The 15,390-nt window shown below is 39.7% G+C and overlaps 1 protein-coding gene across 4 annotated transcripts in view; it reads left to right on the plus strand.

Annotated features, from left to right (window-relative positions):
• The window catches only part of LOC137256529 (lysosomal cholesterol signaling protein-like), a 49,785-nt gene that overhangs the window by 22,274 nt on the left and 12,121 nt on the right, over nt 1-15,390 (plus strand). For 2 of the 4 annotated variants that reach the window (XR_010954563.1, XM_067794370.1), the window contains exons 7-14: nt 38-121; nt 1,157-1,365; nt 5,575-5,668; nt 8,026-8,073; nt 10,540-10,777; nt 11,427-11,749; nt 12,657-12,752; nt 13,532-13,596. Coding sequence is in view for 2 of the 4 variants with exons in the window: in XM_067794370.1 (XP_067650471.1) it covers nt 38-121; nt 1,157-1,365; nt 5,575-5,668; nt 8,026-8,073; nt 10,540-10,777; nt 11,427-11,749; nt 12,657-12,752; nt 13,532-13,596 (1,157 nt within the window). In the remaining 2 variants the exon portion in view is untranslated. The remainder of the gene's footprint in view (nt 1-37; nt 122-1,156; nt 1,366-5,574; nt 5,669-8,025; nt 8,074-10,539; nt 10,778-11,426; nt 11,750-12,656; nt 12,753-13,531; nt 13,597-15,390) is intronic. The other 2 variants (XR_010954564.1, XM_067794371.1) reach the window with 1 other exon arrangement.

Here is a 15,390-nt window from a genome sequence, read left to right on the forward strand (position 1 = left end):
TGTGTTTACATGTGTTTACATGTCTCTTGTTCCACAGGTGTGGGTGATGGGGGTGTTTATTCTCAGTGGCAAATGGCGGCGTGTTCCACATAGATTCACGTTGTGTCTCGTCTTTTCTCAGGTTGGTAAAGAAACCTTGATCCACTTTGTTGTAGATGTTAGATGTATCAGTAATCTAAACGTAATTGTTGCCTTGATACTGGATGTGATGAAATGATTGACAGTGCAGTGTTAAGTTGTTTGTAAGTCTTTGTCTTCATCTTTGGACACACATTGGGAACTGTACAATATTATTTGGTTTTGTATATAAGCCTGTTTGTTTGTTGTTTTAACGCCTCACCCTGCAGTGTAACAGTTTCACCATCTGTCTGGGGTGGTACAATGATCCAATAAGCATCAACGGACCATGTTGTCGTTTGTGTATGTCGGTGATATCTATGTGGATGTCATGTGTATGTTGATGTCTGTGTGTTGCAACTGGTGTGGTGTGTGGAGATGTTGATGTACCTGTTTCACAGCTGGTGTCGTGTGTGGGGATGTTGATGCATGTGTCCTGTTTTGCAGCTGGTGCTGTGTGCATGTTGATGTCTGTGTGGGGGGATGTTGATGATGTCTCTCTGTTTAGCAGCTGGTGTCATTTCTGGGGTTGTTGAGGATGTATCTCTGTTTTGCAGCTGGTGTTGTGGGTGTGTTGATGCCTGTGTGTGGGTGTGTTGATGCCTGTGTGTGGGTGTGTTGATGCCTGTGTGTAGGGATGTTGATGCCTGTGTGTGGGTGTGTTGATGCCTGTGTGTGGGGATGTTGATGCCTGTGTGTGGGTGTGTTGATGCCTGTGTGTTGGGATGTTGATGTCTGTGTGTGGGGATGTTGATGCCTGTGTGTGGGTGTGTTGATGCCTGTGTGTAGGGATGTTGATGCCTGTGTGTTGGGATGTTGATTCCTGTGTGTGGGTGTGTTGATGCCTGTGTGTGGGGATGTTGATGCCTGTGTGTGGGTGTGTTGATGCCTGTGTGTGGGGATGTTGATGTCTGTGTGTGGGGATGTTGATGCCTGTGTGTGGGTGTGTTGATGCCTGTGTGTGGGGATGTTGATGCCTGTGTGTTGGGATGTTGATGCCTGTGTGTTGGGATGTTAATGATGAACTGCTGTTTTGCAGCTGGTGTCGTGTGTGGGAATGTTGATGTACACCAGCGCTACCACAATACACACATGGCAAGAGTATCTCCAGATCACGCTGCTGCTAGTGGGCGTGTTCAGCACCCGCACATGGACTGCCATGGTGTCCGTGGCACTGTGTCTTCTCCATGTACGGGGTCTCTGTTTCCTGCTTCGTGTTCAAGTCTGGATCATTCTCTTTGGATTTGGGTAAGTATTGCAAACATTACAGTGTATGAATTCATTTGGGAAAGTCTCTGACCAGGAGTACTAGTTAAGTAAAAGTGTTGCTAGCCCACATCATACTTCACTAGCCCTGCAAAATATCAAATTTTCCCTAATCCTGACTCATGCATAATTGCTTATCTCCTCTTCCAGTTGAAGGTAGTGGAACGCCTGAAATCCCTTGAAGTTCCCTTGTAAAAGAAGCGGATGTAAAATTCACACTCACCCATGTACTACCTCCCTTCTCAGGAATTGTGAATTTTACGCATGCTTCTTTTAGAAGGGAACTTCAAGGGATTTCAGGTGTTCCACTACCTTTGCCAGGAAGAGCAGACAAGCAATTAAGCATGAGTCAGGATAAGTATAAAATATCAATTTCATTCAGAAAATTACATTATCAAAATGCACATCAATCAGAATTGGTTTGATGTTTGGTACTTACAGATGTTAAACGTTAAATTTGTATTGTATTGGATCCGGTTTCACAAAGTTCTCGCAAGCCTAAGATCTTCTAACTGTTCTTGTAGCATTCTTACCTTCTATACTGTGACATAGGAGCTGCAGATGCAACAAGAAAAGCTGTGAGATCTTAGGCAATGAGAGATTTGTGAAATGGGACCATCAGTTTTCACATTTGTTAGATAGCAATCTTCGTGTGAGAAGAGATAATATACATAAACTTTGGTGAAGAGTCTTTTAGCACCTGGATAATTGACTTGATCATATTCGTGTGCATTGAATAAAGAACATTATCAGAGATTTTCAGCTAGCTAGTCAGGAGAGCTTTAACAATATATACTGAACATCATTTAAAACGCACCACCCCTAAAATTGTGGATTTCTAAGAGCAGAAGTGAGCAATCTATGTAAATTTTACATATTTGTGTAGACCAATGTTTGATAAAGAAAAGAAGCAAAAAACAATCAAGCAAAACAGTGAAGATTTAATGCAGCTGACAATGAAATAAAGATGGGGTCAAAATGGAAAGTCAGTAGCGTGTATGACCCCCGTTAGCAGCAACACAAGCTGTGCAACGTCTCCTCATTGAACGGATAAGTCTCTGAATAAAGTCCTGAGGCACTGCATTCCACTCTTGCTGCAAGGCATTGTCGAGTTCCCCAAGGTTGTTGATCTGCGGATGACGTGCGAGGCGTTGGCCGATGTAATCCCACAAGTGTTCGATGGGTGACAAATCTGGTGACAATGCAGGCCAATGAAGTAGAGGAATGTTGTTGTTAGCCAGATACTGTATCGAAACACGTGCAGTGTGGGCTCGTGCATTGTCATGTTGAAATGTGTGCAGATCTTGATGCTGGTGAAAGAAGGGAACGACGTTGTTCTGAAGAATGTTGTCACGGTAGTAAACGGCATTCACTCTGCCACGACAAACAATCAGAGCGGTTCTGTGGTGATAACTTATCCCTCCCCACACCATAATGCTGCCTCCACCCCACCGATCAGTTTGCACAACACAATCCTGATGATAACGTTCACCCCGTCGACGCCATACCCGTAGACGCCCGTCAGCATTTCGCAAGTGAAAACGCGACTCGTCGGAGAACACCACACCATGCCAACGTCGTAGCAACCACACACGATGCTGTTCAGCCCATTGTCGGCGTTCACGGCGATGCCTGTCAGTCAGGATGGGTCCAACGTAAGGGCGTCGACAACGTAACCCTGCCGCACGGAGACGGCGTCGGACGGTAGAAGCGCTGATCAAACCACGTCGACCCTGGACAGCGTTGGCGGTTCTGGCAGCGGGCAAGGTTCGATCCCGAATATGGCGCCGTATAATGTCTCGATCTTGACGAGGGGTGGTAACACGTGCCTGACCTGGGCGTTGCCGGTCCCTGCTGGTTCCTGTTTGTTGGTATCTGTTAGCAAGCCTCAGAATGGTCGAATGATGACACCCAAATCGTCGTGCAATGTTTCTGCTTGAAGCGCCGACCTGCAACATACCCAAGGCCTGTTCTCGTTCCTCTGGTGACAATCTTGGCATGGCGAAAAAACTTTACTTACGAAAATACTGCAAAAATGAGAACGGTTTCACCTCATATTTGGCTAGCGCTGCAGTATCTATTTCAAACAGTGCATATCCTTTCAAAAGACCCCTGCATCCCTATCATGCTTTAAGTACTAATAGAATATCAGAATATTCTGAATGCCTTTCTAGAGTTGAGTGCTATATCTGTTGGTTTTATTTTACAGAATACAGTATTCTTAACTAGAGTTGAGTGCGATGTACGACAGTTGTTTCAAAACACCTGTACCTACTGTACTGACAAAGTTGTTTTTCCCCTTGTTTGTTCATATGAAACAATACAATGTTGTTTTCTTACTGCTCCACCAGAAAACAGTTTGATGAAAGTGTTACCTGCAGTTAAGCTGACACTCTTCTACAGGCTGCTTTTGTTTGGTTTTCAAAATTTGGCATTTCTATGTAATACACCTTATATCATCGAGACCTATAGGTGGCATTATTCATTTATTTAACCAGTATCCACTGAATAACATAATTAAATCCAAAACACATGGTCTGGTTACATTGATTAATCATCAGTTTAATCAGAACAAACAAGTACATGGGGAAAACATTTTTCCCTATGAGCTCAGATTGCAAAATGACCCTGCTTGGTTGGAGAATGTCAGATCTGCGTGATGTGCTTGAGTGACTTTTTGTCAAATACATCACCTCTTAGATAACTGATCCTCATTTCAGGAATATGAACCCCAAAATTGGTATTCTTCGATTTTATACAACTGCAGTAGGAGACTGACAAGAAAGTTTTTCCCCTGCTTGTACTTGTTTGTTCTCATTAACACTTATTTATACCGAGTCAAAACCAGGTAATACCAAAACTAAACACAAACTAAAGGGGTAAATTAATCGGTCACAAATTCTGTAGTATGAACAACTCAAGTTTTCAGTGTATATTCTTAATCTGTCAGTTGAATCAAAAACTGTGAAACAAATATAATGTACATGTGAAAATAAAATGTTAGCAAGCAGTAAATTTCTTTACAATCTGTAATTTGAATCACATGTTTGTACAGGTGGGAATTTGAAAGTTAACACAGCTCACTGCCCACATCCCCATTTCTTTACTAAGAAATTTACTGGCCACTGAATAACAGCCTATACTTCCTTCTGACTTAAAACACTCACTATATGTAATGTTATGCACTTATATGCTGGTGACCCGTGAAGGTCCCGGGGTAGAATAGACCTTCAGCAACCCATGCTTGCCATAAAAGGCAACTGTGCTTGTCGTAAGAGGCGACTAAGGGTATCGGGTGGTCAGGCTCGCTGACTTGGTTGACACACGTCATCGGTTCCCAATTGCACAGATCGATGCTCATGCTGTTGATCACTGGATTGTGTGGTCCAGACTCGATTATTTAGAGACCGACGTCATATGGCTGTAATATTGCTGAGTGTGGCATAAAGCTATACTCACTCACTCACTCACTCACTCACTTATATGCTGGTGATGAGATCAATACAATTGTATATTTTGTGGGTCCATAAAAATATGTATAGACTGAATTCATGAGTCTGTAGTTGTTTTATTGCATAATTACTGAAGAAAAGCTTCTTGAAACCAAAACATGTCCATTTAGTCAAAAGTAATTCTATTTCCACTGCAAACCAATAACTTTGTCAACAATACTGTAACATGTAAACAATGGAATGACGTCATAGCAACTTAAGTCTGTGAGTTATTTTCGTACCTGGGTTGGAGTTGATATGTTTTTCTCTCGACTGTCATGTGACCGCCTCAGGACCAATCAGGTAGCTGGAAAAACGTGCTTACATAATAAATATATATAGATATGCTGACATCAATGATTGATTTCTCCAGTAACTATGGGAAACCAGGTGCAAACTTTTGCAGGTGAATTGCACGAGGATCATGCATCTAATTGCTGACAAGTATCTTCAGCACAGCCTCATTTTGGTGTAAAGTTTTCTTAAGATTTCGCGAATTTTTACTGATTTTAATAATTTACTGAACTTACAACAATAATTTTTTCAACATGATGGATTTGTTTTACACTACATCAGTTCATGTGTAAACAGTACCTTTAAAAAGTATGGAATATTTGGCTATATTTACACTAGCGATTTAAAGTGGATTTAAGATGCTATCAGTACCCTATTTAAGGTTGATGTTTACACATTGTTTCAGATTACCGTTCGTGGTTGTGGGGTGTCTGTTCCTGCTCGGTCATGATCAAATGGTGCATGAGATAGACCCATCCTTTCACATGGGGGAGGTTCAGGTAGGCCTCACCTGTATTTAAACCTGACCTGTATGTTTTCTCTCTCTCTCTTTTACACTCTCTCTGGTCTTGTAGTCCTTATTCTCTATTTGCCATTATAGCTGTAGAAATAATGCATAGTGTCATTGAGATTTAGTAATTAATTGCTGAAGACCATGGAAATTCTGAAAGGAGATTTTTCTGGAATATAAGACAAAAATGATTATATATGTATATTGTGGTGATGCTTCTAAGATTAAGCCATTGTTATTTTGCTGGAAGATTTCCTTTTGAAAGCATTAGTGACAAGCTGAAAACTTGAGCTATTGTTTCATTAACTTTGCTGAAATTTATTGTGAGTTTTCAAACATGATTTGAATTAATATTGTCATAATAAGTTTTTCCATGGTGTTTACTTGCTTATCTAACTGAGCTTACAGGGATAGAAATTAATCAAAAACTTCTCCTAGTCATAACTGGAATAGTGCTGACATAGCAATATTCCGCACATAATGTTTAGAATCGAACCAGCCCTTCGTGTACCCTGATATTAACGAAGCAGGCCTTGGCAAGTGGGCCTGTGCTAATTTCTGTCCCTGACATTGTAATTTATGTTTTTAGTCAGTGTTCATGAAAAGCGTCTGACCCTCTGACAAATCCGGCAGACTCGCCAAAGGTCAGATAAAAGGCACCAACCAACTGGCCCCAGTGTCTCATTGAGTACATGTATTTCACAATGACTTTGTCTGAAGTTGCTATTTGTGGCATGTGCCACTTGTTTGCTGTTTATAAATCCTTTGTCTGTTATTGTAGAAAGTCAGTAACTACAGTGCCACTTACGAGAAATGTTATATTTGAAACGTGTGCCTAATTTTATTGTATGGGTCCTGTGAATTTTCACGGGGTCAGACAAACATCTGAAACTTACAGGACCCAATGTCCTGTTACTTTGGCACACCATTCGTGAACACTGTTTGCTATAAGAATAGATGAGAGTTTAGTAGCCTATGTCCTGACTAGTCACAACAAAGTCTTTTGTATAGGCTTCCTGCCTTCCGTTTTTGGGTCAGAGGAGGTCGGAAGTGGTAGCTTGTCTAAGGAAATGGACACTTGGCAGAAGTGGCAGGGTTTGATTTAGCAATGTGTAACATGCGCCAGTGCTACAGATATTGAAAAATGATTCTCCACATGGGTACAACGTGCGAAGCCCATTTCTGGTGTCCCACAGTGTCATGTTGCTGGACTGTTTGTAAAACATGGTGTAAAACTAAAACTCCCCTCTTCCTTCAACAAAATATGCAGTAGTTAAATCAACATTCACAAAGTGTACATGAGAAAATTCATGTTTGTGTCTTACAGTTCTACACACCATCAATCTTTGGAGTCATGTAATACCTTTGAGCTTATTTACCGTACAAAGTCCATCCCTTTTTTATGTGTACTTTGCCACAGGGTGTTTAATCATTAAATAGAACTTCAAGATTATGTGTATGTTTCACATATGACAAATTTGGAGGACCAGGGTGCAACCTGGTTTTGTTTAGTGCAACAAGGTTTTCATGTCAACTGGTGCAAGTTTAACAAAAGTTCCTTAAATCAAACCCTGAATAGACTTTACTTAGTCTTTTATTCTAGGTACTCATTCTATCAAAAGTGACATCATCTTTTTGGAACTTTCATTAAAAAAGTAATCTTTACTTGATTTTGTTGTGTCTGCAGGCTTTTCCATTAACCGAAATTAATTTGTAGATTATTTAAACATCACCAAATGCATGCAGAGTTACAAGTTCTTTTTATTTATGCTTTTAATGATTGTTGCCATTATTTTTGTTTATTAACACATTACAAACAACTGAACATGTATGATATTTTTTTTGATTGACCGTTCAGTCTGTATTCAAATTCAGATAATTGTCACTTTGGTTGACTATTTAGTTGTCATTACTTTCAAAATCATCTGAAATGAGACAGCACTATTTGCAAAGCAGATTTATCTGAACACAAGTGGTTGTTTCTTAAACTTTTCTTTAAATGTGAAAGTAATCCCTCGGCAGTATAGGGGCATTGGAGTAACCCACTGATTAAAGCTTTGCTCATGCCAAAGATCCAAGTTCGATTCCCCACATGGATAAATGTGTAAAGCCCTTTCTGATGGGCCCACCATCCCCTTCATATGTGGCTGTATTATATTGCTAAAAGCAACGTAAAACCCCTGCTCACACATTCACAAGCAGATGTGTAACAATAATTTCTCGACTGAGGTGACGTGATGTAGTCACTGTGTGTTGTACATGTTCAGTTGTTTGTTATCACAGTTTAAGACCCTTTCTCACTCTCCTACTTAACCTCTCCCTTCGGATGTGGTTTCTGTTTTTCAGATGGTATTGGGACCCAAAAATCAACATCGGGATCTTGCACTGTTACTGGTACTTTTAGCATGTTCGGAAAAATATCATTGTCTCCTTATATCTTGTAATGTACATGACTGATCATGATTACGTGGGATATCATTGACAAGTTTAACAGATACAGTGTAATAGTTTCAAATAATATTTTTGTTGAAAGATTTCAACTTTGTTTTAAAGTTCCATCGAAGTTGATTGTTAATTCCATGCATGGCATGAAAATTATCAGCATGAATGACTGGCTAATTACATTAAATCTGTTGTCAAAGTCATGACCATATTAGGGTTCCATGGGGTTATGAGTATGAGAGCAGTGGTGCAGCCTAGTGGTTAAAGTATTTGCTCATTACACTGAAGGCCCGGGTTCGATTCCCCACACTGGTACAATGTGTGAAGCCCACTTTTGGTGTCCCCTGTGGTGTTATAGCTGGAATATTGCTAAAAACAACATCAAACCCAACTCACTCATTCAACAGTCAGCTTAGCCCACAGCTTGAGTTGTTGTTCATAGTATCAATCACTGGATTATCTTGTCCAGGTTTGAATATTTACGTGCTGCCATCATAGAACTGGAATATTGTTGAATGCAGCAATAAAAATAAGAAATAATCACACACACATCTGTTGTCAAATGTTTGTTGCTGATGAACATGAATCATCAGCAGGGAACTTCTGAGCTTGTTTCTGCTTTGAATGCTAGTCATGTTTTCCTTATATATGTTTAGCATGTTTGGATGAATGAAAAATAATTCAAACCGGTGCTAGGTGAATTGCTTGCTCTTCTCATTGTACTTTTGTGTTCATGTTTTTCACTTGTACCCTGTATGTAGAGTATGCCATTAAATTAAGAGTATTTGAATACTTTCAGGATATGTTTTTGATTGTGGAATAAATATGTTACTTTGATAATATTGAATTGAAATATGTGACAGTTTCTGACACATCCAAATATGCTTCTTGAATAAGCTTTTGCTGCTATCTGTTTTGTCCGTTCCTTTATGCTTAAGCTAAATGGACCCTGTCAGAGAAATATTCTTGCTTGTACTGTTGCTACAAATCCTGCATTTACTTGTTAAACATTTTGAACCCAACAACCTATACATGTTCGGAACTTGGGTAGTATGTATCCTTGTGGTTAAAATGTTCATTCATCACACTGAAGACCCCTTCTGTTCCCCACATGAATACAATGTGTGAAGCCCAGTTCTAGTATCCCCTTTCAAAATGCCATAATGTTGCTAAAAGCGGCATAAAACTAGACTCACTCACTCACTTGACAATCACTTAATGAGGGTTTGGTTATCAGTGTAGGGGGTCATTTGGATAAATTTCAAAAACATTTTAATTTAGACCTCCTCGATCTTTGACTTTTAACATTAACGTCATGGTGCCTTGAATTTCACATTATTTGGTCCACGTCTGATAATGGTGTGATGATGATGAAACTTTCGTCCGTTCATGTTCATATTATGGGGTAGCACTGTGGATGGAGTGTCAGCTTTGTTTGAGAGTTCCCGAGTTTGAGTGTGAGATCTGTTGTTTATGATGGGCTACAGTAGTAAGTGATACAACTCACTGCATTGCTGTACTCTCAAGCTTTGTTTCTCAGGAGTGTGCTGTTAGTTGATGTCTTTGCCCTGAAGTTTTATGTACCTGCAGTCAATAAAATCTTAGAAATATGAAAGTTAGCAGGAGTTTAAATCAGTTAAATCTGTGTAAGAAATGAGTTTCTATATTCTTTCAAAATGCCATCTACACAGTGGTAAAGAAACTGTCACAAATTTACTGGTCAAGGGCATTGATTTTCGAAGCTCACATAGCGCTAAGATAGTCATAAGTGCCATACAGTAACACTGACTTACGACTATCTTAGCACTAAGAGAGCTTAGAAAAACTAGGCCCTGGATTAGCAGGCTATGCCGATGTACATAAAGGCAAGAATTTATGGGTATCATTTTTGACATCTTTAAATTCTTGCCTTATCTGTGTCACCTCTAAAAGCTGTTCAAAGACACTATTTCAATTTTCACACTATCGCCTTTTCGGCTTAAGGTAATCAATAAATTGGTAAAGTAAGTTTTATTGTTCCAAGTACTTTTGTTTTTGTTTTGTTTCTAAGGCAGCAGATTCAATGAGCCATTGTTTTGAGTTTGTGAATCAGTCTTCTGAAGCCAATATATTTCAAAAATGGTGCTAATACCGTTTCACTCACTTGCTTAAATTAGCCTGCTTACCAAGGTATGTGACAATGAGTATGGTTCACAAGTTTTGCTGGATAAATGATTCAGCTCTGAATTAGAATAAACTGAAATTTGATAACTTTTTCAATATTGTTAGGGCAGTGGGTTCGATTCCCCATGTGGGTACAGTGAGTGAAACCCATTTCTGGTGTCCCCAGCCGAGATATTACTGTTATATTGCTGAAGACAGCTAAAAACTATATTATTATCAAATTTAGACATTCACTTAGTTTTTCTTTCCTTACAGTCTATGGTGTCGATTCTAGTCTTGGTTCTTGGTCTTGGTATTTCAATCTTTGCATTGGTCATCCGTCAGAGAAATGACCGATTGTATGTGGTTGAAAGCAAGGTGAAAGCAGAAAGGTCACCTACAAACGGTGTCTTCCAGCAGACAGAGAGAAGTCCTGTCAGAACTAACCCCAACCCCTCTGGTGACAACAATGCTACATCAACTAAGTATGACTCCTGTAGTGGACTTTCAAGAGGTAATAGTTACCATGGTATTAGTTTTATGAGATGCAGTACAAGAACACTCCTCTTTCACCTTTCTGTCCAGTGAAGGTCCGGGGTAGAATAGACCTTCAGCAACCCATGCTTACCATAAAGGTGACTCTGCTTGTTGTAAGAGGTGGCTGACAAGGTCGGGTGGTCAGGCTCGTTGACTTGGTTGACACATATCATTGGTTCACAATTGTGCAAATCGATGCTCATGCTGTTGATCGTTGGATTTTCTGGTAGACTCGATTATTTACTGACTGCAGCCATATAGCTTGAAAATTGCTGAGTGTGGCGTAAAACTCAACTCACTCATTTTCAGCACTCTGCCAAACTTCAATGTCATTTGAAATGTATGTTATTTTTACTATTGCATGAACACTCTTTTCCCACACACCCACAAATATTCACTCATTCACTCACTCACTCACCCAGTCTCAACCAGCCACTCATCCAATCACTCACTCACTCACCCACCCACCCACCCAGACTCAAGCAGCCACTCGTCCATCCTCTTGCTCACTCAGTCACTCACCCACACTCAACCAGGCACTCACTCACTCACTCACACTCAACCAGCCACACACTCACCCAGACTCAACCAGGCACACACTCACTCACTCACTCATGTATTGACAGTGTCAAGCATAGAGGACATCGTCCCCTTCCCCAGTGCCGCTAAGAGAGAAGATACAGGCAGCGTCTCATCCGACCAATCAGAAGGCTCTGATACCATGCTGTTCTCCAGCATAGACGAGCGGACATGTCTGACCGGACGGTGCAGTACAACCCAGAAGCGACAGTGTATCGGACGACTGCGATCCTACATGAAGAATGTTAATGTTCAAATTCATGACCCACAGGCAGAGAAACCGCAGCCGACGTACTCCATGTTGCAAGAGGAATACCAGACTGGGCACCATCTTGTGTTGCTGCTGCTGTTGATCCTGTCCATGTTCATAGTGAGTAGTTCGTCTGCCACCATCTTGGTCATTAGCATAATAACAATAGTGAGCAGTGGGGTGGCCTACTGGTTAAGTGTTCGTACGTCATCCTGAACACCCGGTTCGATATGTGAAGTACATTTCTGGTGTCCTCTGCTGTGATATTGCTGGAATATTGCTGAAAGTGGCGTAAAAACTCATCTCACTCATGGCCATGTACCACTGTGAGACATTGAGAGTAACGTCCCTTTAAGATGCTAGAAACATATAGATGTGGATTCTGGTTTGATCCGAATATGTTTGAATGTGCCCGACAGTCATATGCATTCTTGTTGAGCCTGTGACACCAGGACACTCTCACCTCAGTACGATATGTATTGTGGTACAAGCCTTCCACAAAGAAATGCATATATTTTGACAAAATGATTTGATTTCTGAACATTTAAGAAAATATTTTTAAATGTTAATAATGACAGTAGGAAACCAAAGATACTGAATTTTTGGATTGCATTACTGTGTACCAAATCAAAAGGCCAAATACAGCAGTTCTAATAATACCATTTCACCCCTATGTAATACAATTAGAGTACCCTCGCAATGTTCAAACAGTGATAAACCCAACTCACTCACTCTTAACAATAACTATTAGTTTATATATACATACATATAAAAGATGGCATGACAGGGTACCTACAGTGACATAAATCTGTTTTGCCATGATAGATCGAGAGTCATATATATCTCATATGACATCTTCTTCCTGAAGATACGCATTGAAACATGTAGGAGAAGATCTGTGTCATGTTATTATTTCAGAAACTACTTGTTATATATGTACCACTGTACCTCATATATGTATCTCAAGAAGATACAAATTAGTAGTTGATCCAAGCTTTAAAATCATTCATTTCATTTTAATTTTCAGGGTTTATTTTTGTGTGTATGGCGATTGTTCAACAGTCATCCAACAGGAATATACATAGAGGTTGAGTTTCTGGATGGTGTCTTCAACTATGGACAGGTAAGGTCTAAAAGCCAAAAATATTGTGGTTCTGATTATCTGGCTGAATTCTGGTGCCAAACCTACATTTTCAAGTCTTATGAATAAAATGAAAACTCTTAGATGCCATTGTTTTCTCCCTGCACCAACAAACATCGGTCATTCTGACAGTGGCCATGATGGTCAACATGCTGGTTTCAAGCTTGATTGAATAAACAATTGTATATTGATATGTGTGTTATTAGTTTGTAGTTTACGTCTTAAAGAAAATACTACCTATCTAACCTAAATTTTAGAGAGGTTTTATCAGAACCACAACTTCTTTGCCTTTTATTTGGCCTAATTAGATTTGGATTTTTAATGGCACCTCCAACTGGGAGCTGAACATCGAGATGCTACATTATTATCACATTTATATTTTGTTTTATTGCAATGTGTATGATCTAAAGATAGAATACCAAAGAGGTAACGATCACTGATTAACTTTGGCACATGCAGCAGGCCTTGATTATTGATGTCTTTTAAAAGCATTTGCTTTGTCATTATTCTTCCCATTAACTTCTCAGTTATTGACCAGAACTTCCCAATATAATAGGGGCAGTGGGGTGGCCTAGGGTTTGAGGTGTTTGGTCATCACACCTAAGACCTGGGTTCGATTCCCCACATGGGCACAATGTATGAACACCATTTCTGGTATCCCCTGCCACCATATTGCTGGAATATTGCTGAAAGCATCATAAAAGCCAACACACTCATTCACCCCCAGTAACTGACCAGTATATTTTGTATGTTTATTTCAGGGATTCTTATCATTTGCTGTTTTTGGTTTTGACACCAAACTTATGTTTGCTCCTATAATTAGAAGGTAAGTGACACTGTAAATACACCATTTCTACTTATAATGTTATAAGATTTAGGGACAGTTATTAAAGTCATTCAAATGCTTGGTTATCTTGAACCCTGTTGATTTCTCAAAGACACATGTAGACAATCGTATGAGGGATTGCCTTTTTACTGTGCAGTGCCAACTAGGATCCAATGCTGGGTTGTATCCCCAGTTCTGATTCAAATACCTAGTTGGTGCTGATGTGCTATTCCTCTTCAACATGCTTTGTATACACCAGCTAGCCATTATGTAATGTACAGGGATGAGAAATTTCCGCGGATCCGCGGAAATCCGCGTTTTTTTACATCCCCAGGGTCATTTTTCTGAAACGTCTAAATATATATACAGTGTTAATATTGATTTTAGAAGCCATATTTAGTGTGTAAAATGCCAAAATCCCCCAGACCCCCGACTAGTTTTCAGCTGTAAATGAAAATTTCCATTCTCATCCCTGAATGTAAATATTGTTTGTAGTGGTATTAACGACATATGTTATTGTACACATTGGATGTATCCGTTGATACAGTGCATGTTACTGAAATTGAAAACACTCCTGGGCACCCAAAATAACAGTTTGTTCCCTTGTTCCATAGAAGTGCTGTATGTACTCTTTTTGGCGTGTGTGCTTTGTTTTTTAAGCTTAGTATCCACACCTATTAAAAGGTTGATCTGTCTATTTGTTAGGGTATTGCGTTTACAGGGATGGCAATTTTCAGCAAATCCTTGGATTTAAATGCAAATCAATCGATCCTGTTTGTGGCCTGTGCCCCCCAGACCCCCAGCTGTTTTTCAGCTGAAATCACTTTCATCTGTTGCCATCCCTGCATGTATGACATGTTGTTTTATTACTGCATATCAATATATGATGTTGTACAGACTACATGTCACCTTCACATTTTATTATGCCATTTAGATACCATCTGCAGCCCTTTTACGCACTATCTACATGCCATCTACTTGCCATATGTCATTCTACACACCATGTACCCAATATTAGTGTTGGGAATTAAAACCTTGTAATTGATGGTTGATGCATTACAACTGATCAATCATTGAAAATAATTGATTATTTTCACTTATCAAATTTTCCTGGTTATATTTGTTAATGCAAAACAGTAAGGAAAAATCACACAGTTCTTTCAACTTTTTGGGCAAAATATTGCACAAAATGCTTTTACAAATTTTTCATCTTTGAAGGATGACTAGTATCTTTGGAACCTAAAGTTTCTCTTGTCTCTGTGATAAATTCAGCCCTAGCTGGGAATGAACTGGAGGTGCTTACGAACTTAACCAGAAAAAACCAACATTGTGAAAAATGTTTAAGCAAATGTGTGTTCCAAAATTGTTTGTGTTCGATGATGAGAAAACATGATTGCTTGTTTGTTTAGTCATTGCAACCAGTCTTTGATTATTTCAATTAATCGGACCACCACTACCCACTATCTACACAAAAAAGTGCCATCTACATATCATCTATGCCACGTCTACACCATTATTTTCGTCTAAAACATCGATCTATGCGCCATCTACACACCATATACATGCCATCTATGCCTATCTATGCACCATCAACATGAGATGTCTGCCCCATCTACACACCATCTACATGCCATCCATGCACCATCTACATGTGATCACCTCCCCATGTACATGCCATTTTCGCCCCAACTACATACCATCTATGTACATGCCATCTACACACTGGCGACATGTCATCTACATGACATCTACACCCCATCTACACGTCATCTACATGACATCTACACACTGGCA

The sequence above is a fragment of the Haliotis asinina genome, chromosome 11 (genome assembly GCF_037392515.1).
Source record: "Haliotis asinina isolate JCU_RB_2024 chromosome 11, JCU_Hal_asi_v2, whole genome shotgun sequence".
Classification (NCBI taxonomy): domain Eukaryota; kingdom Metazoa; phylum Mollusca; class Gastropoda; order Lepetellida; family Haliotidae; genus Haliotis; species Haliotis asinina.